This window comes from Podarcis vaucheri (assembly GCF_965113315.1).
Source record: "Podarcis vaucheri genome assembly, chromosome: 1".
Lineage (NCBI taxonomy): Eukaryota > Metazoa > Chordata > Lepidosauria > Squamata > Lacertidae > Podarcis > Podarcis vaucheri.
Window position 1 is genome coordinate 80,568,497 of NC_138759.1, and position 26,680 is coordinate 80,595,176.

Below are 26,680 nucleotides of genomic sequence, written 5' to 3' on the forward strand. Positions count from 1 at the left end.
AGACAGGGAGGCTATCCTTCACTACATAAGAAGGCAGGAGGCTGGTTTTGGGACATGTGGCACACAGCTCTGCCTTGCCCAACACTTTGACCCCGTCCACAGCTTCTGCTTCCTCAGGTGGACGATGAACTCTGCCTAATCATAGGGCCAGGGCTGTGTGCTGCTAGTGTATATATTTGTATAACTAAGAGAACGAGAGAGAATTATTATCTCTTCCCATCCTACGAGAAACGCCAAGGTAGGCCGCGAATGCTCCACCACAACCAGCTTGGCCAGAAAGCAACCGACTGAGGTATGGATGTATTCAGCAAAACACAGGCACCTAGAATTAGAACAGGTGGCAGTGGTTGGAGAGAAGGTGCTGAATGCAACTTTCATACTGTTACAAGGCAACAGAAGCCCTTTCTAAATACTTGCTGTTGGAAAGATTCTTTAGCATAGCAGGATATTTTGGTGGGGTGCTACTGAGAACTCAGGACAAGGAAGATGTGGTGGCCTCAAAGTCTGGCACACCCCTTTGGCAAACAATATAATGTCAATATATTCGGCTGCTTCCAGGAGCTCATGTTCTACAGAAAAAGTCCCATGTTTTGGGTTTTTTTGCTTTGCAAGATTCAGTGATTATCTTGATATTGCCACAATATAAGCTTGTCATAATCCCTCGTAACTTGGGCCATAAACACACCAAGTTTCCTGCTGATTGTTTTAAGCCAATGAAGCAATGTCTCTTAAGGTGCTCTGGTGAGTAGAGGAAGTGGGGTATTGCTCTTCCTGGTGTGCTATGCATGAAGGGACTATTTTGGTGCTTGGGGAAAGATGCAGCTATTGGCATTCCATATACAGTAGGGGTGGGAAATCTGGCCCTTCAAATGTTGTTGTACCACAGTTTCCCCTGGTCTCTGAGCATTGGCTATGCTGGCAGGGGCTGATGCATAACTGTCAACTTCTCCCTTTTCTTGCAAGGAATCCTATTTGGAATAAGGGAATTTCCCTTTAAAAAAGGGAAACGTTGACAGCTATGGGCTGATGGGAGTTGGGAGTTCAAAAGTATCTGGAAGACCACAGGTTTCCCACCCCTGATATACAGAGCATCACCAGCAGCTGTAAGAAAGGGTTTCCTGACTTTCTTGGCTCATGGGAGAAAAGTCTTAGCTGGTTCAGGAACCCCGATATAGCCTTGCTGCTACCTGGATGAAGCTGACTGCTGTGCTGTCAAACCTAAGTGTGCCATCTAGTGTGGCTGGAGCTGACTGCTGGAGGTGTCAGCAGAAGGCTGGTTTTCAAGGTGTAGCAGCTGATCCTTGCCAAGTCTTAACCTTAGAAAGCAGTGGCATAGCGGGTGCACATGGGAGCCCCTGGGCACTTGTGCCTGCAGTCAGGTATCTAGACCCAGCCCCTTTATGACTGCATTTCCCTCCACCTGACAAGCTGTCCCTGACACTCAAGCAACCTTCAGAAGCGCACAGCTTGTGATGTTGTTCAAGGCAAGGTTGCAGAAAAACTTGAAGATGTCCAAGGCTAACTTTTCATCATATTCTAAACCATGGGTTTGGAAGTGCAATCTTACAGATGTTGTTGGACTCCAGCTCCCATCAGCTAGTATGGGAAACGGCCAGGAATGATGAGAGTTATAGTCCCAATGACATCTGGAGGCCACAGGTTCCCTTGCAGCTGCTCTTTACCCATGCATACTTGCCTGTCTTTCTGCCATCTAAGGATTTTTGCATATACCTCTCTATCTAACATACACACAGGAAGTTCCCTTGAGTCAACAAAGCTTACTTTTGGATAGATGTGTATCCACACTTAGGTTGCACTCTAAGCTCCCAAAGACGTAACTATATCACATTAGGGCTTGTTCCTGCTAAATAAAGCAAAAACAGTTAAATTTAAAATTCAAAACAAATAGATGGCTGTTACATTTTAAAGCTGTAAATACAGCTCTTCTAATTCATATGCATATACTGAAGATAAAATGAAAACCATGTGGGTTTCTAGCAAATTGGGCTAAATGATTGATATTTCAATTGGACACATGTAGTATCAACATGCAATAGATTGACTTCCCCAAGTGTATTTTGTTTCAACTACACAGACCTGTGAGTCACGTAAGCTTTGCAGCACTCAGCAGCTTGGAGTGCTAAAGTGCTCCTATGTCTAGACATGCCAGCAGCATTCTCCATGTGTTTGTATTTGTGCCAGCAGTATTCTCCTCCTTTAATGATAAAAATGATCTGGAGAACGTGCATGCCTTTTTAAGGCAGTTTCTGATTATCAGGCACCTATTAAAAGTACAACACAATTTGTAATCTTTTTTTTTTAAAGTGTGTCAGCTGACCTGTCAAATTATTCCCACCTTTTTTATTCTGTCTTGAAGGACACCAGAAAGGGCTGATTTATATTCTCTCTCTTTCCCTTTCTCTACCCCCCACCCCTACTGTTGCAGGACCAAATAGCTCCCTCTGCTATTGGGAATGTCTTTTGCAAGTGCTGATGGGGTAAGTTTTTGTGGGAGAAAGGGGTTTGGTACCTGCCTGTATCAGGTTCTGGGAGATCAGATAAAAATATATGGAAAAGCGTACACAGGAAGACAGTACCTCAACAGGAAAACTCCACTATGTGATCCCTTAGACTCTTAGAGATCTTGTATGAGGGAATTCTGGCTTGTTTAGAGAGGCAAAAAAGATACTTTGCTTGAGCACGAGTATTAACTCGGAACAGCATAAAGTGGGGTAGAGAACCTACATTAGGGAGATCATTTTACACATTTGTGGGTTTGCTACAGAATGCAGATTCAACAAGGTGCCACACCAGTGCCATCTCTGAGTGTGCTGGTGTAATGAACAAGGGGCTAGAGAAACTAGAAAATGTTACAACATATGAGGCTTTTTAGTTTAGGAAAAGGGAAGAGTAAGAGGAGGGAGACATGATAGAGGTATTTGAGGTTATGCTTGGTGTGGAGAAAGAACTTTTTCTCTCCCTCATAAATATTAGAACCCTAGATTTTCCAGCATTCAGCTCCGTTGGATACCGTATTTTTCGCCCTATAGGACACACTTTTTCCCCTCCAAAAATGAAGGGGAAATCTGTGTGTGTCCTATGGGCGAATGCAGCTTTCGCTGAAGCTTGGAGAGCAAGAGGGGTCCACCGACCCCTCTCGCTCTCCAGGCTTCAGGAAGCTATCAGCAAGCCTGGGGAGCCCGCGGGAGTTCCCGCAGGGCTCCCTAGGCTGTGGATAGCAGCCTGCTTGCCCGGAGCGCAGGGCACGCCAAAGCAGAGCGCCCCGCGCTTTGGGCAGACATCCGCAGCCTAGGGAGCCCTGTGAGAGTTCCCGCAGGGCTCCCTAGGCTGTGGATAGCAGCCTGCTGCACGGAGCACGGGGTGCGTTGAAGCAGAGCGCCCCGCGCTTTGGGCAGATATCCACGGCTGGGGGGGGGATAAATTCCCCCCTTTATTTCCCCCCCAAAAAAACTAGGTGCATCCTATGGGCCGGTGCGTCCTATAGGGTGAAAAATACGGTAATTCAGGTTAAACAAAAGGGAGTACTACTTCACAAAACACATACTTAATCTATGGAATTCACCCCTGCAGGCTTAGTGATGACCCCCAACTTCAAAAGGAGGCTGGACAAATTCATGGAGAATAGGACTTATCAATAGCCACTAGCCAGGATGGCTATGTTCTGCCTCCAGTGTCCTTGGGTCCAGCTGCCAGAATCCCCAGTTCAGTGCCTTACAAGTGCTACGTAGTAGGGATGGTTGTCTTTCACCACTTCTGGTAACTGGCAAGAAAATTGCCCTTGTACTCTTGATCGTTGCCAGTTTCCCCACCCGTATCTGCCTGGGATATTGACTGCTTGTTGGTGCATGTAGTTTGCACCATTGCCACGAGGAAGTGAATGTTGGGGACCCATGAAGTGATTTCATGAAGCAGTCGAACTTCAGCATGCAGCAGTCTGAACTGGCTACAGTAATGTTAGTGGTGACATGGAAGGAAGATGGGATGAGTTGGAACACTACATCAGCAATTTTCTTTTGTGATTATAGGGTGTGTGGGGCGGGGAAAGTCCACAGTCAACAAATGACTCTTGAGCTATGTAAACAGGCTGCATCACAAAGATGCAGGAGCCCGCGTTCAAAGTGCACAGCCAAAGTTCTCATCTGGTGGCATTCCTTTACAACTGAATATGCATCCCCTGGCTTCAGAGTTTGTGTGCACATGAATTCTAATAATTCAAATACTGCAAACTTCTCTTTAACGTTCCATTGCACAGGCATAAGAATACAATGCATCTGTAGCCATGCTCAGTATTTTTCTTTTCCCCACCTCCACCCCTGCAATTGTATCAAGATTCCATATTTTTAGAAGTGCAAGGTGTGCATCTCTGTTGTATATGTTGCTGTCCCTGACAGTATACAAAATAACCACTTAAGGTTGTTACAGTACTTGAGGCTAATGGAAATATGTTCATTGAGCAAGAAGGAAGGCGAGATAGTGGTTGCAGACAGCAATTTTAATTTACCCAAGGCTGTCAGGTTTAACAGAGAAAGCACGTAGCTTAAGATGCACACAGTTGCTCGTCGATCAGACCGATGTACTGCAGGAGTCTGAACATGGAGTGCACTTTTCTGTTTAGTACATGGCAGCTGGGAGTTTCATTAATGAGAGAACTGGCACTTGCAAGACGAATATGAAAAGCTTTACTATGGTGAACCAGTTTGAGATTTAATTTTTAAAGGGATGTTCTAGGCATCAAAGGTGGAATTCAGCTAATGAGTCTTCCAACATAGATTTACCCCCCTCACCCTCAAATTGACTTGTGGGGGAGGCTTGGAAGAACCTCCAGAACAGTGGGGAGGGCAGAGGATGGGGGGTTGTTCCATCAACTAATGCAACATCCAATTCCTCCCTAAGCCAGGTTTTGTAGCGGTTTAGATTTTTATTGAGAAGTGGGCTGACCGGGGCTGATGTGTGCCAACAGCTCTGTGCATATAGCACAACCCCCCTGGTGTTGGCCTAATGCTAGTTGTAGCATTGTATCAGCATCGAGTTCATATCCAGGATATTGCAGTGTCACTCTAGCATTGTGTGGCAACTGCACAAATAATGATCACAGTCGCTGAATGTGGGGATGCAGTATTGTGCAATGCTGTTCAGCGAAGAAGGATGGTGGAGGGCAGGATTTGTAGCGTGACACCATCCTAGGGGAAAGAGCAGAGTGAAGAAAGGGGGTGACTGGCATCAGCGGGATCCAGGCAAAGGCTGCTTTTCCTTCTTGCCTACAGATATTAAAGCAGAGTAACTAACCTGTGGCCCAAATGTGCCCCCGACCATTTTTTGTGTGGTCCCCCAATAATTTAACTAAAGGATCTGCATTTCCTAAGGAATCTGAGTGTAGAAAGGATGTGATTGGTGTCAGCTGGAGTACTGACTGGGGCTTATGCATCATCTTAATGACTTTTCAGTCACCAGAGTCCTGCTATGTCAGCATACACCTTGCAGCCTATGTCACAGTAGAATACATAATAAGGTGGTTTGGTTGATTCATGAATGATGGTTTTCTTTTTCAGTGTAGCTGCATTGTGAAACAACAGCGTATGCACGTCTCGTCAGCATTCACAAACATTTGTGCATTCAGTGTTGTGGGTAAACTCTATAAGAATTGCAAACAGTTCCAAACACATCTTGGTGTAGCAAATTCGGTAACATAGTGCTAGACCAGGGGTAGGCAACCTAAGGTCCATTGGCCACAAGCGGCCCACAAGCCGAGCCGCTCGCTCGGCGAGTCCCTGTGCACTGCGCTAAACCAGCACAGTGCAGGGACTCGCTTCTGCTGTGCCTGAAATCGCGCATGCACAGACACCAGAAATCGCATCTGCACAGACGCTGGAAATCGTGGGTGTGCGCTCTCATGCACGTGTGCAATCCAGTCCACAGAGGGATCTCCACTGGAGTGAACTGGCCCAGGCGAGGTAAACCTTGCCGACCCCTGTGCTAGACCCTCTGTTTTGTAGCATAGTTCTTCTGCAATCTGACCCTATTCATACTCGCTTTGAAGTAGAACTGAGCCAAATGTTCACAGGGTCTGATTCTTAGAATGAAAGTAGTGATTTTGAAGGGACAAAAGTATTTCCTGAAAGAAGAGTGAACATTCACCGGACCTGTTCCTTGCGTTTAATACCTCCTACATTCATACGCTTGTCAAAAGGACTTGTTATATCTAGCATTGCATGAGGCTCTTAGGAAATATAGTTATTTTTGAGGGTGAAGGCACAAGTTTCATCAGAGGCAATATGCATCCTTCCTGAGATGGGTCTCTTTAAAGTGGGAATCAGCAACTGGAGACTCCTGGGCCAAATCTGGCCTCCTGAGGGGTGTTACCTGGTCTGCCAGTTGCTGCTTGACAGGCAGGGTAGTGGTACTGGTGTCTGCTGAAACGGAAGCTTTGAATGATGAGGAATGGATTAGTCTACACCATTCCTTCTTAAAGTGGCCCTCCTGTAGGAGTGGTTACTGAGCAGGCTTTAAGACTACAATGGCAGAGTTGTGTTAGGGACATTTTTGATAAATGGCTAATTGTTCTTTTGGCTGCCGAGTACCCTTTTGCATCCAGCCCTGCGCTTACATTCGCAGAAGCTGTTGGCTGGTGAGAAAATGAAGGATGAAGGTTGTATTTGTTTGGGAGTTGCACAGCTGTCCTGTGGGAGAACAAAACATTTAAAGACAGAAAATGGAGATCTTTAGTGTAGGGTGTTGTGCTGATGTAACCAAAATGGTCAGAAACATATTTCCTGTGTGTGAAAAATTAGAAGAGGCTTCAGTAAGAACTAGATGTGGGTTCTCCCTCCAGGCAGAGGTTACTGTCACTGCCAAAAGTATAAGCCAATGAGCCCAGGCCTGAAGGAAGTGGTAGGATTCTTATCTATCTTCAGCTCTACATTATTTGAATATCTTCTCCTATGGTTCTCTTGCTACATTCCTGTGCCCTCTTCAATTACTATTAATTATATTGACACATATTCTGTCTCTGATAAACCATAGTTGTTTGGTTGTCATTAGCATTGCTAGAAAATTGAGATTTGAAATACAGTACAGTCGTATCTCGGAAGTCGAATGAAATCTGTTCTGGAAGTCCATTTGACTTCCAAAACGTTTGGAAACCAAGGCATGGCTTCCGATTGGCTGCAGGAAGCTCCTGCAGCCAATTGGAATCTGTGGAACCCACATCGGACGTTCAGGTTCCAAAGAACGTTCACAAACTGGAACACTCACTTCCGGTTTTGCGGCATTCAGGAGCAAAAACGTTCGACTTTCTATTTGGTTTTCTATTTAAGATACATTATAGTCCAAAGGCTATTCATCAGGAAAGAAGGATTTGTTTTTAATTATGTAGCATGAGGCTTTATATGCAATGTTTAAAATTTTTGGTAAATGAATTCCACTAATCCATTCACAATGTCATGCTCTTCCAGAGGTTTCTGTAAGGTTATTTGAGGCATTTTTCTAACGAGAAGATATTATCACAGATGCTTATTTTTGCAGTTCTCAAAAATGCAAATTTGTGTCTACAGAGATAGCATGCCTTTTATTCACAGGAAAAATGTTATAAAATAAACATACAGAGTTGAGGAAAAAATCCATTGTTCCTTTGCAAATTTATACACACAAACCAACCCCATACGTCTTAAATGCTAAGTTCCAAGAGGTTCAATGAATAGATTGTTTGGAGTGGAATAGATCTGCACAAGTAGCTAAGTGTGAAGCAGTAAAAAATGAAAATGCAACCTTGTGAGCAGAATACTCCTCAAGTCTTGGGATCTTTGTGTAATAATTGTGCAAGTCGGTTGCATATCTGTGCAACTCAGATTTGGGGCAAGTGCTGAAGGCACTTCAGGGCTGGCAACCTCTTCCCAATCCCACTGGGTTCCAACAACTGCACTTAACACTTGAAGACCTTGAAGTGCTTGCCAGTCAACTAATAAGAGTTCGCTGGTTCCAGGCCCTTCTTCCCAGGGCTCGCCTGACATTGTCCAAACAATAAAGCCTCTACCTGGAGCTTCAGTCCTGCAGCAGGAATCCCTGAAGTTCTGCTCCAGTCCTTGGTTCCCCTTTTCCAGCTTTCCATCAGCCTGTTTCTTCTCAGCTTGTTCTTTCTGCATGCCTGTTCCAGCCTAGGCCTACCAACTGTATCTCTCCTCCCCACCAGAAAAAGGAAGGCCAGCCTCGCCAAAGCCAGGGCTTCTGGGAGATATAGCCCCTATAAACAGTTAACTTATTAAACCTCACAATAATTTCATAATTATCTGTATTTCTAATAATATAACCAAATCAGTAATTTTTGATATAACTAAAAACTACTCTGAAAATTTATTATTCCAAAAATGAAGCCTTATATACCAGCAAGAATGAGTCTTTCTGTAAAAAATGATTTAAATCAAGTCCTACTGACTAGTGATTTAAATCGTGATTTAAATCCACCCTGATATGTAGTACTTTCCCCTCTGCGTTTCTTCTTCTTCTTCTTGCTTGTTTGAGTGCAGTCTTCACCCAGAGGCCACTGGGGAACCGAGCTTTGAGTTGGAGCTTTTAAAAGTTCTCCTAATCTGCAACAGTGTGTGAAAAGCAAAGAGCTTCTCGGTCTGGCATGGAGGCTGCGCATTTACAATTTCACTTGTGCCTTTCACTCCTGATTAGGCCCTGGAAGGCAACAGCCCAGTTTCCAGGCAGGTTTCTATTCCTTGGAGGTGTTTACATTGACAGATTTATTGTCCAATCCTGACTTTTATACGTGGGGTTTGGCAGTTCATTTTTCTTTATATTAAACTGGATTGTTTCAGATATTCCAAATGAAGTGACATTTCATAAATGGAACTTCAGCCTTGTAATTTTTCATACGGAAGCCTTCAAAGAGCAGTGCAGTCTACCATAGCAGCTTCTAGAGTGTTTGGGGGGGGAACAAAGCTGTTTGTGTGTTGGGAGGGTGGGGAAGGAAGGAGCAAGAGAGAACATTGCTTTGAACAATGTTAAGCTTGACATTTGCAAAACCTTACATGCACCCTCTCTATTAACATGTGTGAGGTTTCCATAGGCCTCATATATATATAACCAAGGTTTTATTCCGGTGATGACATTTGCATTGTTTGATGCTTTGTTCTTATGGAGGCTGTCAGTTGTGCATCTGGGTTGCATTATCAATGTGACTTTCTATAGTTCTCCTTCCCCAGACATAATTGGCAGCATTATGACTGTTTCTCAGATTACCTTTTCATCTGCTAAGGAATATCTGTCCAAAACATGGAGTGCATTGCAGAGGGCTCTTCCGAGGTATGTTCTAGGCCAGGGGTTGCCAGACTCTTGTCTGTGGACCTGGTGGTCTGTTAGTTTCATTCAGGTGGTTCATGGTGTGTTTCTGAAAGATGCTATTAAATATCATACAGCATCTAGCACAGCACAATTGCTACAACAGGTGGAAAACCATTAAATGGTCTGGCAGGACCCACGGGAATTTTCAAGTGTGTACCAGTCCTTGGGAGAGAATATCCATGGATAAAGTAGCAATTTGGAGGAGCTAGGTATGTGAAACCTATTTTTGAAAAAACGCATATCTAAAATTCTGTTGGCAATAGACCATAGTATGTTGCATAAAATAACACAAACAGTGTATATTTGAATGAGAATTGCACCGTGGTTCCTTGCTATTCTGCAGTCAAGTTGACTGGGTTGTCTGTTGGTGTATTTTTTTTTTCCTTTTTGCAGGAAAAAAAGGGGCAAGAATGTCTGTGTTAATGAAATAGAATTTTGATGGTTGAAGGACTATGTAGATCAGTTGCTTTATGATAAAAATGACAAGGAAAAGCTTTTCTAAAAAGATACTACACCAAGGCAAGACCTGTTCTGTTGTAATGGCAGTGGGGGCAGGTATTGCAAGGAAGTGGTGTTACAGCACCAGTCTCCTTGCATCTGACAAGACAATTGCCTTCCTTAATCAGTTCATTACCTCAAGGCTTGTGCTACATTTGCAAGGGAAGCTGAAAAAAATAAAGCTACAAAATGGAACAGCAGCTGGGAAATGCAGGAATGCAGTGGGTTTGGGAGGAACAGGATTTGAATTATTGAGTGAGTGACTAGTGTTCTTATAGGATAAAAAGGCTGGTATGGCACAGTATTAGGGAAAATAAGGCCAAAACAACAACAACCATGATGCAAATTTGTGGGATGCTGTTCTCCTGTGCAAATTACCATCTACTTATTTTTTACTTGTTTCCATCTAGGCAAACAGTACCTAGAAAAAATTCTAGTGGTGTCCAGGAAGTTCCTCTTTCATTGCTAAGAGAGATCACTTTAGAGAAGTTCTAAGGTGAATGAACTAGGAAGCCAGGGAAACCAGTTGAACCATCTCAGTTGAGAAAAACTTGAAAAGGCAGCTGGGAGAGCCAGATGTCACACAGCTTCCATGTGAGTTGTTTCCTGACACATGCCAGTCTCTTCAATAGTGGAGAAAATCAGCAAGAGGGTAGCTGTTTTAGTTTGTTTGCATCAAAAACAATAACTAATAAAAAAAGCCTGAGGAATAAAAATATTGCTAATGGAATACCAGTTCATTGACTACAATATATAATAGAATGTCAGACATTTTATTATTATTTTGTTTAACTCGAAGCTGCCAGAGTGGCTGGGGTATAAACAATATTATTATTATTATTATTATTATTATTATTATTATAACTAGGGTGAATTTAACTTCTGAACGTTTATTTTGAAGGGGGAAGGAGAGTGGTTGCTATATCTGAGATAAGGTTTTGACATTTTTTAAACTCTCACTTCAGGAAGGCTCTCCCAAGTTATATGACCTGACCTACTAAATCAAAGGATATGTGATCTAGTAGTATTGGAATCCATTTAGGCATTTGTCACATGCACCCTTAGATTTTTAAATTGAGACTTGAAAGCAGAGTTAACTTCTCCCAGCGACCTTTCTTAGTTTGCCACCTCCTGGGAAGCAGGACATCATGTTAGCTGCCAATGGCTTATAACCAGAGTGGGAAGTGGCCAGAAGACCTTCTAGCTAAATTCTTGTACGCCAAACCCAGTGCAGATCAGTCTACACACTCCAGGCCATTGTGCACTAAAGTAAGGGGCATTGTGCTAACAGAGTACATGGTTTCCTGTGCATTGAGCAACAAAGCCAGCAAGCATTTCATAGGAAAAGATGTTCAGAAAACCTGAGGCACCAGTTTGCTGCTCCATGATGTAGTGATGGCTACTGACAGAGCTTTGTAAGAGGATTTGACAAAGGCATGGAGGGGAAGGCCATTGATAGTTACTAATCATGGCAGCTGTGTACTACCTCCAATGTTGTGAGTCAGTCTGCCTCTGAATACACATTGATGGGGGTCACAAATGGGAAGAGTGCTGTTCTGCTCATGTCTTGCTTGTGATCTTCCCAAGGACATCTGGTTGGCTACTATGAGATCAGGGTGCTAGGCTCAATGGGCCTTTGGCCCAATTGAACAGGGCTTATCTTATGCTGTGCATGGGATGCCAAAGAAGGCTTCCCTCCTGATGCAAATAGCAGCTGGGGGAGCAATTTTTGTCAGGACCATGGCAGGGGCAGGATAAAACCACTTCCCCCTGCTATTACTTAGATAACAACAATGTGCAGGTTAGTTGGATTCATTGTCCTCTCTGTCCTATAGCATTTCCTTATAGATTTTGTTATTGAACATTATGTAAGCACCAGCCAAGCCCTTCCCCAGTACATGCACAGTTTGATCCAAAAAGGCAGATGATGCGTTTTTGGAAATAATCCACCGGCAGCAAGGGCAGATGTTCTGTAGTATTGTTGGGCCTGAGTTATATGACTGAAAGATTACTGCTTAGTTAAAGGCATGCTGTAAAGCTGTTCAGGGCTATTTATGGTGTGCAAGAATTAGATCTTTTGAAATGCTCTCCCACATCCAGTATAACTTTGGCTATGAACGTGTAAATACACTGCACTCCGCACAGACGTTTGAAATGTTTTGTGTCGCTAATAGATTCTGCAGTGTTGAGCCAAATTCCTATGCACTCCTCTAACTTTTCTTTCAGCGCTGCTTGATATCCCATCTCCCAATGCAAATATTGATTCTGCTTGTTGCTCAACGTGAAGTCCTGATTGTTTTTGCACATCCTGTAGGAGTAGATCATTTCTGTATTTGAAAATGGATCATGGGTGCCTTACCTTTTTATAGAAGCTACTCACTGAACCAGTGGAATGTTGATGACACAATTATAGGAGTAGGTCAGTTATGCCTGTGAAAATGCACCATTAGTTTCTATGGTGGGTGCTTGTTAAGCTGCTCAGCTGAGGCACGGAAGACTCCCTTCACCTCTTTGGGTTCTAGGGTGGGACTTTCCAAGGGAGGTACATTCCGGCACCTTTTTCTCTAGGGGGAAAAAAAGCACTGATTGTGAGTTCTACTTAATATCACAGCTCTGGATTTCACTTACTTTGGTGATTTTTCTTTTAGAAATGTTGACCTAGTTAAACATTCAGAAAAAGAACAAAGGTTGTCAACTCTATAAATACCTTGAAAAGGGAGCATAAAATTAATGGCATAATGGAGCACAAAATTAAATACAGCCTACTAAAAGCTATGTTTTGTTCCCGACTATTAGTGCAGATTGACTTTATCGTGCAACCATAAATGGAAAAGTTGTCAAATTGCAAGATGGAATTCTCTTGGTCCTAAGGCGGAAGGGGAGTTCAGCGCGGTGGAAGATCACATGCTGCTTTTAAAAATAATAATTTGTTTTGGGGTTTTAGGAACAAGGATCATAGGATACAAATAAATAGACCAAGTTATCTCATGCCATTTGTATATCACAAAACTAGCATAATTAATTTTCAGTAATATCTGCAACATAAGTGGTCAATGTATAGGTTCTTGGTTCGTGAATTGATTTGAACAAAAACAAAGGGGAAGCAGGATAGAACAGAAATAAGTGAGAACATTAAACATCACATAGCTAAACACCCAATCAGGAGCCCTTGTGGTTGTGCTTAGATTAAGTATGAGTAGTAGTCATTTTTACGCTCATGTTACCAATGAAACAATGGTGTATTGAGGAACATAGGAGGGAGGTTCAGAGTGAACATAATTTATGTTTAAATTTAAATTTGGATCAACCAGATTGAGCCAAATGCTGATGGGGGAGGCGTTGTTCATTTTCTGGAATACTGGCATGTTATGAAATATTAAAAAGCGCATCCTTTTTATACAAAAGGTCCCAGGCTCACTCCCTGGCATTTTCAGGTATGGCTGCACAAAATCCCCTGCCTGAAAAGCCTGGAGAGCCTTTGCCAATCAGTTTAGATAGTTCTGAGTTAGTTGAACTCAGTAGAAGCAGCTTCCTGTATTGCTAAAGGCCAGCTTCCAGTCAGAATACCCACAGAACTGTAGGCCAAGTTACGGTGCATGTCTCTTTCCACAGCTGTCTCAAATTTCAGTGGTTCACAGCAAAATCTTCCAATAGAAGATCAGAGGATGTAATGCCTATGCACACTGTAAACCCTTGTTTCCAAGTGGAGGCCTGGTGTTGAGCCTAATGTGAGACTAAGCTGTCAATTTAACTTGTGTCCAGCAGTCAAATTTCTTGCTAGTTTTTATATCGCTGCTTCCACAAAAGAGGCCGTAATGGGAAACTTCTACCCTCATTAAGTCTGCAAAGACTTGTTCTATTACTCTTTAAGGCTGAAACATTTTGTAGATTGATATTCAAGCCGGAACACTGTGCTTCTGTTCAGAAACATAATCTCCCCACCACCCTTTCTACACACCCACACCCACACCCAGGGTATAGTGGACTAACTTTTGCCATATAAATTTGTTAGACTTTAATGTGCTACAGGACGCTTTGTTTTTGCTGCAAAAGGGTAATATCGCTACCCCAAGCCCCTGGAAGTTGAATTCAGGATTTGTCTCATGCAGTGATTTATTCTCTGCTGTTTAAGACACTGGAGAGACTTCAATGCAAGAAGGCCAGATGTCTTTTTCAGAGTCTCAATGCAGCCACAGAGCAAGTAAAAGTTAGTACATCTTAGTGTTTCTCCTATAAAGAAAGAATTTAAAAAGTTGCTAAAGCCATGGCAGGGTGGCAAGCCTGTCCTATGTTATTATTGTTTTATTAAATTTGCATCCCACCCTTTCTTCTAAAGGAGTCCAGGACAGCAAAGACAAAAGTGAGAATTAAAAATAAAAAACTACATAAAACAATTTAAAACATCCAAAGAAATTTAAAATGGTCATAACCATCTAAAAACATGTAAAACAATCATATATAGAGGAGGAGATTTCAGAAGTCACACCTATAATGAGTGGGCTACCTGTCTCACACATGAGAACAAAATACAATCCTGCCTCTGTCTTGTGATGAGGTTAAAGGAAGGTATGATATGAATACAGCTTCCAAGTGGATAATATCACCTATGCAGAATATTTTAATCCTTCATTATATGATTGACATCTTTCTGGGTATCTGAATTTGAAATACTTTTTAAGGTTTTGTTTTAGGTATTAACATCCCAAATCTGCCTTTTAAAAAAAACCTTAAAACTTTATGGAAGCAGTGTGATCAACCCCAAAGAGAGACGTAAACTATCAGAATTATGGGAAATGGAATGAAAAAATGCTTTCTGATAATAAGATATTTAATACAGTGCATGTTTCCCAGGTGTTAAGGAGGTGACCTTTCCCGTGGTGGTATAATTCTGCTCCCTGACCAGCAGCAAAATTCATTCTGCAGTATTTTAGCCAAGGAAGCAAAAGATCTCATAGGCCTTATTTATGTTCAAGTGTAGATTTCCAGATGAGCAAAATGAAAATACAGTGGTACCTCAGGTTACATACGCTTCAGGTTACATACGCTTCAGGTTACAGACTCTGCTAACCCAGAAATATTACCTTGGGTTAAGAACTTTGCTTCAGGATGAGAACAGAAATGCAGCGGCAGCAGGAGGACCCATTAGCTAAGGTGGTGCTTTAGGTTAAGAACAGTTTCAGGTTAAGAACAAACCTCCAGAATGAATTAAGTACCTAACCTGAGGTACCACTGTACTTGCGATGAGGTGCTTAGGCAGCTTTTTCTTTCATGGGGACACTTGGCCTTCCATGGCCCATCAACTGTGGAGGTGGCTGAGCAAGAGTAGAGAGAGGTAGTAGTAGATTGCGTTACGTGGTGGTTATGCTAATAATACTGCTTGTAGCTGTTAATATTTCTAAGAATTTTTCTTTAGGGGTCAATCTAATCTTAAGTAGTTATTCCTTGGTCCCACAACTGTGAACTTCAGTGGTTCATTAATAAATTTAATCCAGGCACCGCTTTGGCCTGGATACCCTTGGTCTCAATAGCAGACTCCTGTCACGTGTTTGCAGACCAGTCCGCCACTCGGTCTTTGCCAAGCGGGTTCCCTCCAGAGGTTTTGAATCACTGCTCCCATCAGCCCAAGTCATATGCCGTTCTGTTAAGTGTGCTAGGAAAGTAAAGAGGAGTGTTCCCAACTCGAGAAAACTACCATTGTTGAAGTCACTTGTGGCCTTTTGTCTTCTCAATGTGTGGTAGTGGGACCCATAGAAAGAGAGGGCTTTTGCAGGCAGCTGGGTGAAGACCTGGAAATGTTTTGAAAATGACTGGAAAGTGTAAGTTTGTGGTGTTTTTTCTTTTCTTTTGCAGATGTGCTGCTTAAGACCTGACAGCAGCTTTTAAATCTGGAGGTACTATCCAGAGAAGTTTCGTTTCCTTCCAAGGCAGGCCTTCAAGATGTGGACAGCTGTTGGGTCTTTTCTGTTGATCTCCTTATGTGTGTCTGAAAACGGCAGCTCCATCTTAAAGGAGAGGGGGGCCCAGGTAACACATGTACATCTGCTCAGCAGTGAAAAGCATTGCAAGCAAGCTTGTAAAGGCCCAACAGCATCAGGTAAGATTACCTCACCCACCTGACCATAAATCTTTTCCTTTGGGGCAGTAGGCATCTGCTTAGGTCTTTCACAGCATTTGTGATTATGGCTGCTACATATGCAGTAGCTAAATGACTTCACAACCTTAGTCAAATTGAAAACAGCATCCGTTTTCCAGGGACTGCCTTTTCTCTATTTCTTTTTTACAATTTTACAATGCAGCAAGCATAGAAGAGCCTTTGTGTGTAACACCAGCAAGGAAATTGTGTTAGATTACTTAACATACCCTTCAGCCAGATGTCTCTGTATTTGATGAAGTTTCACATTCTTCTGTGTCCTTGTTGCCCTTTTACCTGAATGCCCCAGAGATCCTTGGAATGGATTTTTCAATCCAGTTTGACATGAGCTTCACGGGTGACTTAATCAAATCCCTTGGAACTTTAGGAGCTTCTAGACTCGGGGTGACTAAATTATTCCCCCCAGATGTTGCTGGACTACATCCCTGACAATTGTCCAAGCTGTCTGGGGCTGTGATGAGTTGGAGCCTGACAACATCTGGAGGGTCATAGCTTTGCCCACCTCATTCTAGGCTTAAATCATCCCTGACAGATCCTCATCAGTTTCCCTATTTAAAGGCCGTAAGGGAAGAGGACTTCAGTTTCCCAAAGCTACTTTTCACGTTACCTAGCTTTTATGGATGCTGCTATAAGTTAGGAAGTGGTTGGGTTTGCTCTCTTGTGGCTCCCCCCCCGCCCCCCGCCCAAAGCTGCTTATCATGCCCCTACCACCAATCTTCTCTAAGTAAAATGTGCCCAGCTTCTTATCTTGTCATCGTAAGACACAAATTCCGTTTTTTAAAAAATGATATTTATTAAGAATTTTAGAGTTACAGAAAAACCAAAAAAGAAAAAGAAAAAGAAAAACTAGAAAAAAGAAGAAGAAAAAAGAACAAACCACAATCAAACAATACAACAACACAATCAAAAGACAAAAATAAGCCACAAACATTTAAAAACAAATCTAATATTCTCCAATCCTTAACTGTCATTACCTTCTTTCTTTGACCTCCTCACCCCTCCCTTTTTTTGTATCCTAGTTATTAATTGTCACAGCAAATCCTTTCCATTTTTCATAATATTCTGTCATTACATTACTTTAATCTATTTTAACCTTATCTTACTAAAGAACACCCTAAAACTTAAAACTTAAATCTTATTTCATAACCCTAACATATTCTTACATAATTCTTTTAACATTTTTACTAAAGCCAAATAATTTCATTCCAGCAAGACACAAATTCCAGTCCAGCATTGTCTACTTCATTTGGCAGGGAGGTTCTCCCAAGTCCTCAGATGTGGGACTTTTCCTAGTTTTCTTGCTGGAGGTTTTCTTAACTAATAGTTCAAAGGTCGGCCCCAACAACATTCTGCGTTCAAAGCACGTGCCGTGTGATGCAAGTCTTTGTAGCTGCCTTCTCCTTGTATCTTGCTTCTACTTTTTATCTGAAGGGACTTGCCTGGAGCTTGTAAGCCAGGGGTCAGCAAACTTTTTCAGCAGGGGGCTAGTCCACTGTCCATAGCTGTCAACTTACAGATTTGAAAATAAGGGACCAGCAGCCAAAATAAGGGACCTGCAGCCTCACCTGTTCCAGGCACTCCAGTCTTCCTGTCCTCCTGCAGTCTGGTTAAACTCATGCTGGTAGCTTCGAGAACACTGTCTAACCAACTTTGTAACCAGAGGTTCAACTGAATAGAACCTGAATCACATGCACCACAAGGCCTATGGAGCCTCAACTTAAGATGGCTCCCCGGCCTGGCTTTGCACTGCAAAGTTTGCAGCAGCACGTACAACAAAATGGCGTCCAGCATTCAAAAATCCCCTCAGCTTGCATTAACTAGCCACACACAAGGCATGCAAGCTCCACCCCCCCCCCCAGTCGTTCTTAGACTTTTTATTGGGTGAGCAACACAGCCAAGCAACATAGTTGGAGCCTCCCTGGCCGGGAGGGAGGGAGGGAGAGGAGCTGCTTCCTTTGAAATTTGAGGGACATCATTTAAGGGACATCCATCAATAAGGGACAGCAGCGGGGTATGGCGCTGGAATAAGGGACTGTCCCTTCAAATAAGGGACACTTGACAGCTATGCCACTGTCCCTCAGACCTTGTGGGGGGCCGGACTATATTTTTTTTGGGGGGGGGAATGAACGAATTCCTATGCCCCACAAATAACCCAGAGATGCATTTTAAATAAAAGCACACATTCTACTCATGTAAAAACACGCTAATTCCCGGACCGGGTGTAGAAGGCAGTTGGGCCGGATCTGGCCCCCAGGCCTTAGTTTGCCTACCCATGTTGTAAGCTTTCTGTCCCACTAACACTGTTTACAACAAAACTCTTATTGTAACTGGACCCCTTTGAATCCTTACTCATTACTTGCACACTAGCCCTTATCTGTGACATTATTGTCCTTGTTTACTCATTTTTTCAGGGAAGCAGTATAATATTGTTGACAAACTGTTGCAGTCTAGTATTTGTGCTGTTCATTTCCCAGATGATTAGAGCTTTGTAGGAGTTTTAATTTGTTTTAGTCTATTTTATTGCAGTTTTCATTCTCTGTATGTTTTAAATCACTGTTGTAAAATTTTGGTAATGATTTTATTGTTTTGTCTTTTTTTTGTAAACCGCTTTGAGGTTTTGTTCTTCAATCAAGCGGTATGTACATTTTATAAAATAAAATAAGTAAAAATGTTACCATGCTAAAACTCTGCTAATAGGATAACATGTGGTTCATTTTATACCAGTGAGAGTGATGGTCTTCCTTTCCTGTGTGATATTCTAGGTAATCTCTACTGCTGGTCAGTGCTATATCAGAGCCGCTGTGTCCTCTTGCGCTGTCCTCAGCTGAGTGCATGTCAGAACGCCAGCACACAGGATGTTAAAGAACTAATGGGAGGTAATTTGGATTCAATGGGACTGCTTATGATTAAAAAACCTGCTGCTGCAGCAGCTATTGCTGTTACTAAAGGCAACATTCTCTTACCTCACCATCCAGATGTTTACAGTGTTTAATGGGGGCTCTATCAGATTTCCACAAGTTTCAATTGAGAGGTAAAGATTCTTTGGATGTGATTATAGGCTATTTTGCGAGACTGATTATTTATATTAAAAACATATGCCCCACCTTTCTAGGCAGAATATTCAAGGTATCTTAAGACAAAGCAGTCTAATGTAACTATATTAAGTATAATATTTAAAAACTGGCAACAATTAAAAGCTGCAGAATCAGAAGGACAAAAAAAGCCAGGCAGAGAATTAACTAAAGGAAAAAAACCCTTCCAAAAGAATACAGTTTTCAGCATAACAGTGGGCAATGAGGAAAATACTCTGAGGGAAGTATTCCATAATCTGGATTCCAAGATAGAAAAGGCTCCCCACCCTAGGAATGCCATGCTCTTTCAATCTTCCCATCTGTGGAAGCATTTCAGTCTGCCAAGTGTAATGATTCCTCCCTCTCCTCCCCCTGCACATTGGTGTGTTTTTTTTGGGGGGTGTCTCCCAATCCATTTTTAGTGTGCAGAGGAGAGGGGAGAGGTCCTTGTTCAGGGCTTCCACTAGCAGGGCTGGTTAGGTGAATCCCTTCCAGGGTCTAACCAAGAAGAGTTTGAAGAAGAGTTTGGATCTGATATCCCGCTTTATCACTACCCGAAGGAGTCTCAAAGCGGCTAACATTCTCCTTTCCCTTCCTCCCCCACAACAAACACCCTGTAAGGTGAGTGGGGCTGAGAGACTTCACAGAAGTGTGACTAGCCCAAGGTCACCCAGCAGCTGCATGTGGAGGAGTGGGGAATCAAACCCATTTCACCAGATTATGAGTCCGCTGCTCTTAACCACTACACCACACTGCCTCTCCAACTCATGACCAACTCATGAATCCTAGAGAAAGTTAGCTCAGTTAACTATGAATCTGATTATTTCCTGGGGAGTGGCAGAGGGTGGGATCAAGACATCATGGTCTGCACCAGCAAAGGCCTGTGGGTGACCGAAGGGTCCGCCTGCCTTCTGATGCTTGGGAGGCCAGCAGGAATTGAGGATTATGAAGCAATCCTCCTGTGAGAGGGGAGGGAAGTGGGAGCTGGCACTGTCAGTACTTTGTCCAACCAGGTCCCACCAAAACCCCGTCTGACAATCCTGCCTGACACTAAGGCTCGGATATGAAATTGTGCGGTTTTGAAACAATTTGATTTAGATTGTCCCCCTTTTAAAAGTGCCTCTACCATTCCTTTTCTGGGTGCTCTTTCTGTTTATCCTTGCACCCTTGTTTCCCTGAGGAAAGGAGGTAATATTGGCATTTGTTTCCTGTTGGTTTTCAAGCCAGAAACTGGAGGCTCTGTGTGTAATTGGAGTGGTTTTAGCATCCGTAGCTAACACTGGATTTTGCAACAGTGGAGTCTTCTGCTCTAATTGCAAGTGACACCATAACAAAACGAAGCATGTTAGGAACTGGAGAATCAGTCTTGTAAAGGGTGTGAGAAAGTTCTGCTGTACATGCGTTTTTGAAAGGACAGCTTTTCATGCTTGTTTCTGGCCTTTAAATACTTCTCAGGAACCTAGCTGCCATGTTGAGTTGAACAGGTTCTTGCAGCCAAGAGCGAATAGTTGTGACAAGAAATACGTTTCTTTATTTTCTTTCTGATATTTAGCCGAGTTTGAATTTTGATCCAGAAAGGACTTCTAAGATGTGTTTTGTCCTTGAGTAACAGAAGGATAAACAACTGGTGCCCCAGGAGCTCAATCACTTCCTTGGAGACATTCAGCTGTACACCTCCGCCAACTTTCTCTTGTGGCACAGGCTAAGGCTAAGTAATTTCTAAAAAATCTTCTTCCCTTGTGTGAAAGACAAGGCTCTCTTTTTTATATATGTACATCTTGTGTGCCTCAGCCACTCCCTCAAGCAGACAAGACATGAGGTGTATCAGGTGGGTCTCCAACAAAGTCTTTGTTACTGTCCCCTCTGAAGGTTAAAGATCCCTTGGCTTGTATGGGAGTCAGTCAGTGGAACCAGTCCTTCAGCCTTTGTTCAGTCTTTGCAATATGGCAGCTGCTTTAAAAACGTTTTGTTCTAAAAGATCTATGCAACCAATTATTTAAAGCAATATCTGCTCGCTTACTGCAAGTTGTATTTGGGGTGCGTATTATATGTATCAATCTATGCAATTCTATAGATGGAAATCAATGATGTATCACAGCTGGTAGATTCTATAGCTCTCCTTCACTGTAAATGGAGGTGGCACCACAATAGTACAACTCCTGGGACTCTTTTTATCAACTGCCATTTGATCTACTCTTTATCTGCAGCCCATTCCTGATTGTGTCTCTGGTCTTTTGTTTTGTTTTGTTTTTGGCCAGAATTTGTGATCCGTAAAAGGAGAGATCATGAAGGAGCCCTTCAAACAAACAGCACAGGAAAGTCTGCTGGAGAGCAGGAGCCGCTGAATAAAACAAGACTTGCTGAGACAGAAACAAAAGTGCCTCTTTTGCCAAAAGCTCCAGAAAGGAAGGTAGCAGAAGGTACTGCAGTCAGCACAACTACCGCTGCCACTTCCACGATCGCTGCCATCTCCCTAGGTAGAGCAATAGCCATAACCACAGCTAGTAACAACGTAACCACAACTCATGGTAACACAACTCGTGGCATCCCAAATGTGACTTCTGGTCCCAGCACTCCCCCTCAGAAACCATCGTTGCCTCCCACACCTTTCCATTTAACTGAAAGTGCTATTACTGTTAACAGTACATCAAGTTCAAAAGGGGCACAGACCAGTAAGTTAACTTTGGGAGCTGCTAACACAACAGAAACTCCTCGCAGGACTATTCCTACTACTTTTGCCACAGCAGCAAACAATCCAGGGCTTCCCACAACCCACAAAACAGGTATGGCAACCGGCACTCTTGTACCAGTGAACTCTAGCAGTGTTGGAAGCAGCTCAAGAAGCCCAGTAAACTCATATTCAAATGCAGCCACCCAAAATCCAGCATCATCAGCCACCCAGAGTTCACTAGCTTCAACCACCCAGAATCCACTAGCTACAGCCACCCAGAATCTACCAACATCAACAGCCACTGGCATATCTCAAACAACCAAGAGACCAACCACAGTAGCAACAAAGTCAGCTGAACTCACAACAATTGTAAAGACAACTCCAGATAGGGTAACGCCTCATATGACTGCAAAGGGTGCTGAAACCACCGCCGCTGCAGAGCAACCTGCGAGTGCTACGAGTCAACCAGTGCTTGTCACAACTTATACAAATCCCTTGTCAGTGTTTGCAACGAAAAGTCCAGTGGCACCGCCCAAATCAGTAACCATAAACCAAGGCCAAGATCAGCAGGACACAGGTAGTGAGGGTAGCTATCGTCCAGTAGATGTTAGTTTGCTCTTAGCAGTGCTTCTGTTTGGAGTCCTGTTTTTTGTAACAATTGTAGTATTGTTTGTGATACAGGCCTATGAGAGCTACAGGAAGAAAGACTACACCCAAGTGGACTACCTAATCAATGGGATGTATGCAGACTCAGAGATGTGAAAGCAATAGCAATCCAAAGCGAAGCATTCAATATATACATCTACTTGTTGTGGGAGGTCGAAAGCCATGGGTGGCTTGTCTTTCAGTTCCCTGTTCTGCCTATAAGACCAACTGAAAGTGCTTCCAAATAACCTTTGGTGCAATGTAGGAGAAATGCCATGTATTCTACTTCTAAAAGTATTTTTTTTAAAACCATCAGGTTGCCATTGACCTATTATTTCTCAGTTTTTGCTTCTGTTGTGCCGGTTTTGTTTTGCCATTGCAAAGAGGGGCTAATGCTGCAGGCAGCCCTCATCTGAGGACTGTGGTGCTTCCTAGGCCCCTGTTCCTCAAGTTCTGTTAATACCCTGCCTATCCCTGCATAACAAAAAGCAGAAAGGGGCTGTCTCTGCCTGCAAGGCATTGTGTTGACTGCTGCCAGTCCAGATGGATTGCAGAGGACTGGCAGCATTGGTGCAGGTGGCAGAACCCTAAAGAGTGACAGGTGCACCCTCCCCCCTTGGCCTAGGTGGTGACCCTTCCATACGGTACGTTTCCTTTTTTTCTGCTTCCAGCTACAGCACTGAACCAGCTGCGGGAGATGCTGCTGGCTTGAGATGCAACCTTAGGAGCCATGCTTGTTGGCAGGTTATGAGTGCTGGACGGAAAGCTCTTTAGAACCGTGAGGCATTCCTAAGGCTCCCTGTCAGGGGCAATGTTGGCAGAACAGGCATCTTATTTCAGTGAGCTCCCTGCTTCTTTAAAATGTGTGTACTAAGCCATGTTCATGCTGTGCTGTTTCCTAATCGTGACTGTTCTTCGCTGGGGTACTTCTGCATCTTTATATGATTTTATTTTTGTACCCACTCAATAAACGAGGCCCTGGAGGGCATGTAAAGGTTTGCTTACTGTGTCCCCCCCCCCTCCTTCTGCCACTCCCCATTCCTCATATAAGGCCTTCTGATAACCTGAATGTGCAAGCAAACTGAGTTTCTAAGATCCAGTCATTCCTGTTGCCTAGATCAAGACACTCATACACTTTCTTCTCAGCTGCGTGATCCCCCGCCCTGCCTCATTCCCTGTGTATCTCACTCTTGTGAACTGTTCCCAGTGCATTTAGGGCACAGGCCAGGTATATAAGCAGTCTTTGATTTCAGGGCTGCTGAGCCTTCATGGCTCCCAATCTGAATCATGACGCCCAATGATGAATGCAAAAGGTTCCAGTTTTGTGGATGGTTTAAGGCTTCATCAGACCAGCATGCATCATGCAAAAGTCATGCGGAATATGCTTAATGGAAACAACCTTTAGCTACAGCCTTGGGAATGAACTTGACAACAAGTCCAAGCCCCCTCACACTGTGTTAAATAAAGGTCTAATTGAGCATTCAGAGTTTGGGGTCTGATCTTCTTGGGTCCTGGGTGAAAAGGCAGTGGTTCAGCTAGTAAAGCAATTTACCTGAAAGACTTTACTGTGTGCCCATCTAACAGAGAGCCCCACAATCACATGGAGACATTCTCATTTTCATAGAACCTTGATTTTTTTTGGATGAGGTTGACTGCTGCTTGGGCAGGATAGGAAGTCCTCCTGAGATCTTTGCCCGCTCAGATTTGACTATTTAAATTAACCCCCCCAATTTTTTACAAGTGTGTTAATATTTTAATAATGCCTTCACTATACACTTGCTTCTTCCAGCAGCTCTTCAACATGTAACTTGTTGGTTCAAACAAATGTTTTATAAATGGCAAGGTTATAGCTTAGTGGTAGATCATCTGCTTTTTTCATGCAGAAGGTTCCAGGCTCAATCCCTGGCATCTCCAGGTAGGGCTGGGAATGTCCCTGGAGAGCTGCTGCCAGTCAGTGTTGGCAACACTGAATTAGATGGAGCCAATGGTGCGACTTGGTGTAAGACAGCATCCTATGAGATCATCTATGGGTATGACAGAATTCGCAGTGCGTGGAGTTTTGATACCTCTGGCCAAGGAAGAATCAGATGAATATAGCCAATTACAAAAGGCTAGCCAAATTCTGTAACCTGCAAGTTAGTTTATGAAGAAGTGGGCAGAAGGGGGGGGGCTTCTTAGAAGCTTTGGAATGAAAGAGACTGAATGAGCTAACCTCACCATTCCTAATTCGCTTAAATTATATTTTCTCATCATATAAGTATTCTGAAATTGTTCCATATTAGTGGCAGTATGTAGACCCCAAAGTTATACGGTATGACCTTATACTTTATGCCCTTGTTAAAGGATAACCATCAAGAAAGAACCTGTAACTTGGGCCCCCATCTGTGCTGTACCTTTAAAGCTGTGTCAAACCACTTTGGTAGTTAAGGGTGCCTAGAGTTGTTAGGAGACCTCATTGCAATGCTAGAACTCCTAGGGTTGTTAACGATTGGTCATTCTTCTCAGAGAGCTCTGGGGTCTCCTAACAACACAAAGCACTCTTAACGACAATTCCCAGGGTTCTTTGAGGGAAGCCATGGCTGTTCGAAATGGTATGACACAGCTGTACAGTGGTACCTCGGGTTAAGTACTTAATTTGTTCCAGAGGTCCGTTCTTAACCTGAAACTGTTCTTAACCTGAAGCACCACTTTAGCTAATGGGGCCTCCTGCTGCCGTCACGCCGCCGGAGCACGATTTTTGTTCTCATCCTGAAGCAAAGTTCTTAACCCGAGGTACTATTTCTGGATTAGCGGAGTCTGTAACCTGAAGCGTATGTAACCTGAAATGTATGTACAGTAACCCGAGGTACCACTGTATAGATGTGTCTTATTGATGGAGCCTTGCTCTTACTTCTAGACTGAAGTAAGGGGGTACTAATGGAATACACGTTCTGAATTCCTCTGCAAGGCAGAATGTGGAGACCAAGTGGGAGCCAAACCACTTCACACTTCCTTTCTCAAAGTGGAGCCACTACAGTCAAGCTAACCCACCACTGCCATTCCTTCTTTAATTGTATTGCAGGTGTCCACTTGTGCCTTGTGGGGAAGGGAGCTGTTTTTTTCATTTTTAATTATTGCAATTCCCAGGGATTTCTCGAGTTAATTTGTATTTTTAGTTGTATAGACAGGGATAAGCCAATAGGGTGCACTGCTGTGCTGCTCATGAAACATATGGATTCCCTTGCCTGACAGATTCTTGAAAGCAGGCGATGTCTCCAGAACTTGAGCTTCCTGCATTCCTTGTCTGCTGTTTCTCTTTATTTTCTTGGCTGAGGACTCTTCATGTGTGTTTGTAACTATAACTCTAATTATGACTACGTTTGAATGTGAGACGTTCCACTATTGCATTGAAATGACCCAACATCTTGCTGACCTCAATTAAAAATAAATGAAACTATTTCGTTAGGAATGTACAGATTTTTTTTTAAAAAATATAAAAAACAAAACATTTGTGTGCATAGTTTGTCCAGTGTCTAATGCACTAGGTCTGTCATGCTGGGGTAGGCAGCAAGTAAGATAAATGAGGAATCACTATGCCTGAAGCCTCCAGGCTGCTGGATTTGTCACCTTTTCCCAAGCCCTCCAGCAACATATTATGTCAGCATTTTTTTAGCACTGTCAGTGTGATTGACATTTGGCATCAAAGTGCAAGATGACGGGTCTTTGCCCCTAGGAGCTTACAATCTAAAATCTAATGCAGGAGATGGAACACAGGAAGGGAAAGAAGTTGAGGCGGCGAGTACACAAGGAAAGAGAATGCAGTTCTTTCAGTTCCATGTGCCTTTTATTTTTTATAGGCCACCCAACAGCAAAATGTTTTCCAGGTGGCATAAAACAGATAAACATTGGCAGGCAGTTTTACTGTAGTCAAGGGCCAGAAACTAAGAGTGAAAACTTAACTTAGCCCTGCTGAGTGCCTAGTGCTAAAAAGATGGCAACATGGGCATCAGGCAAGCCTGTCTAGGGAGGACATTTCATAACAGAGAAAACTGCGTTTTTTGAGTTGGACCATCAGTCTAATCTAGCTCTGCATTGCCCACACTGACTGGCAGCTCCTCCGCAGGATTTCAGACAGGAGTCTCTCCTAGCCCAATCTCAAGATGCTGCAGATTGAACCTTGGACATTTTGCATGCAAAGCGGATGTTGCTCTGCCACTAAACTACAGTCTTCCCACCCCCACCCCCACCCCCAGGCAGGCTACCACCAAAACAGCTTCTTCAGTAGCAGCTGCTCCTCACCTA

General features: G+C 43.2%; 1 protein-coding gene and 1 long non-coding RNA gene across 3 annotated transcripts in view; both read left to right on the plus strand.

Annotated features, from left to right (window-relative positions):
- Positions 1–23,883, plus strand: part of LOC309514892 (uncharacterized protein C11orf24 homolog) — a 28,713-nt gene extending 4,830 nt beyond the window's left edge. Inside the window, exons 2-5 of one of the 2 annotated variants that reach the window (XM_082192344.1) lie at positions 2,447–2,498; positions 15,712–15,955; positions 18,775–18,888; positions 21,342–23,883. In XM_082192344.1, coding sequence (XP_082048470.1) covers positions 15,799–15,955; positions 18,775–18,888; positions 21,342–22,516 — 1,446 coding nt within the window. In that variant the 5' untranslated portion in view covers positions 2,447–2,498; positions 15,712–15,798 and the 3' untranslated portion in view covers positions 22,517–23,883. The remainder of the gene's footprint in view (positions 1–2,446; positions 2,499–15,711; positions 15,956–18,774; positions 18,889–21,341) is intronic. The other variant, XM_082192343.1, reaches the window with a different exon arrangement.
- LOC309514987 overlaps positions 1–25,843 on the plus strand; it is a 265,808-nt gene extending 239,965 nt beyond the window's left edge. Inside the window, exon 2 of the long non-coding RNA XR_014212224.1 lies at positions 25,245–25,843. This is a non-coding gene — a long non-coding RNA (uncharacterized lncRNA). The remainder of the gene's footprint in view (positions 1–25,244) is intronic.
- The last annotated feature ends 837 nt before the right edge of the window (positions 25,844–26,680 follow it).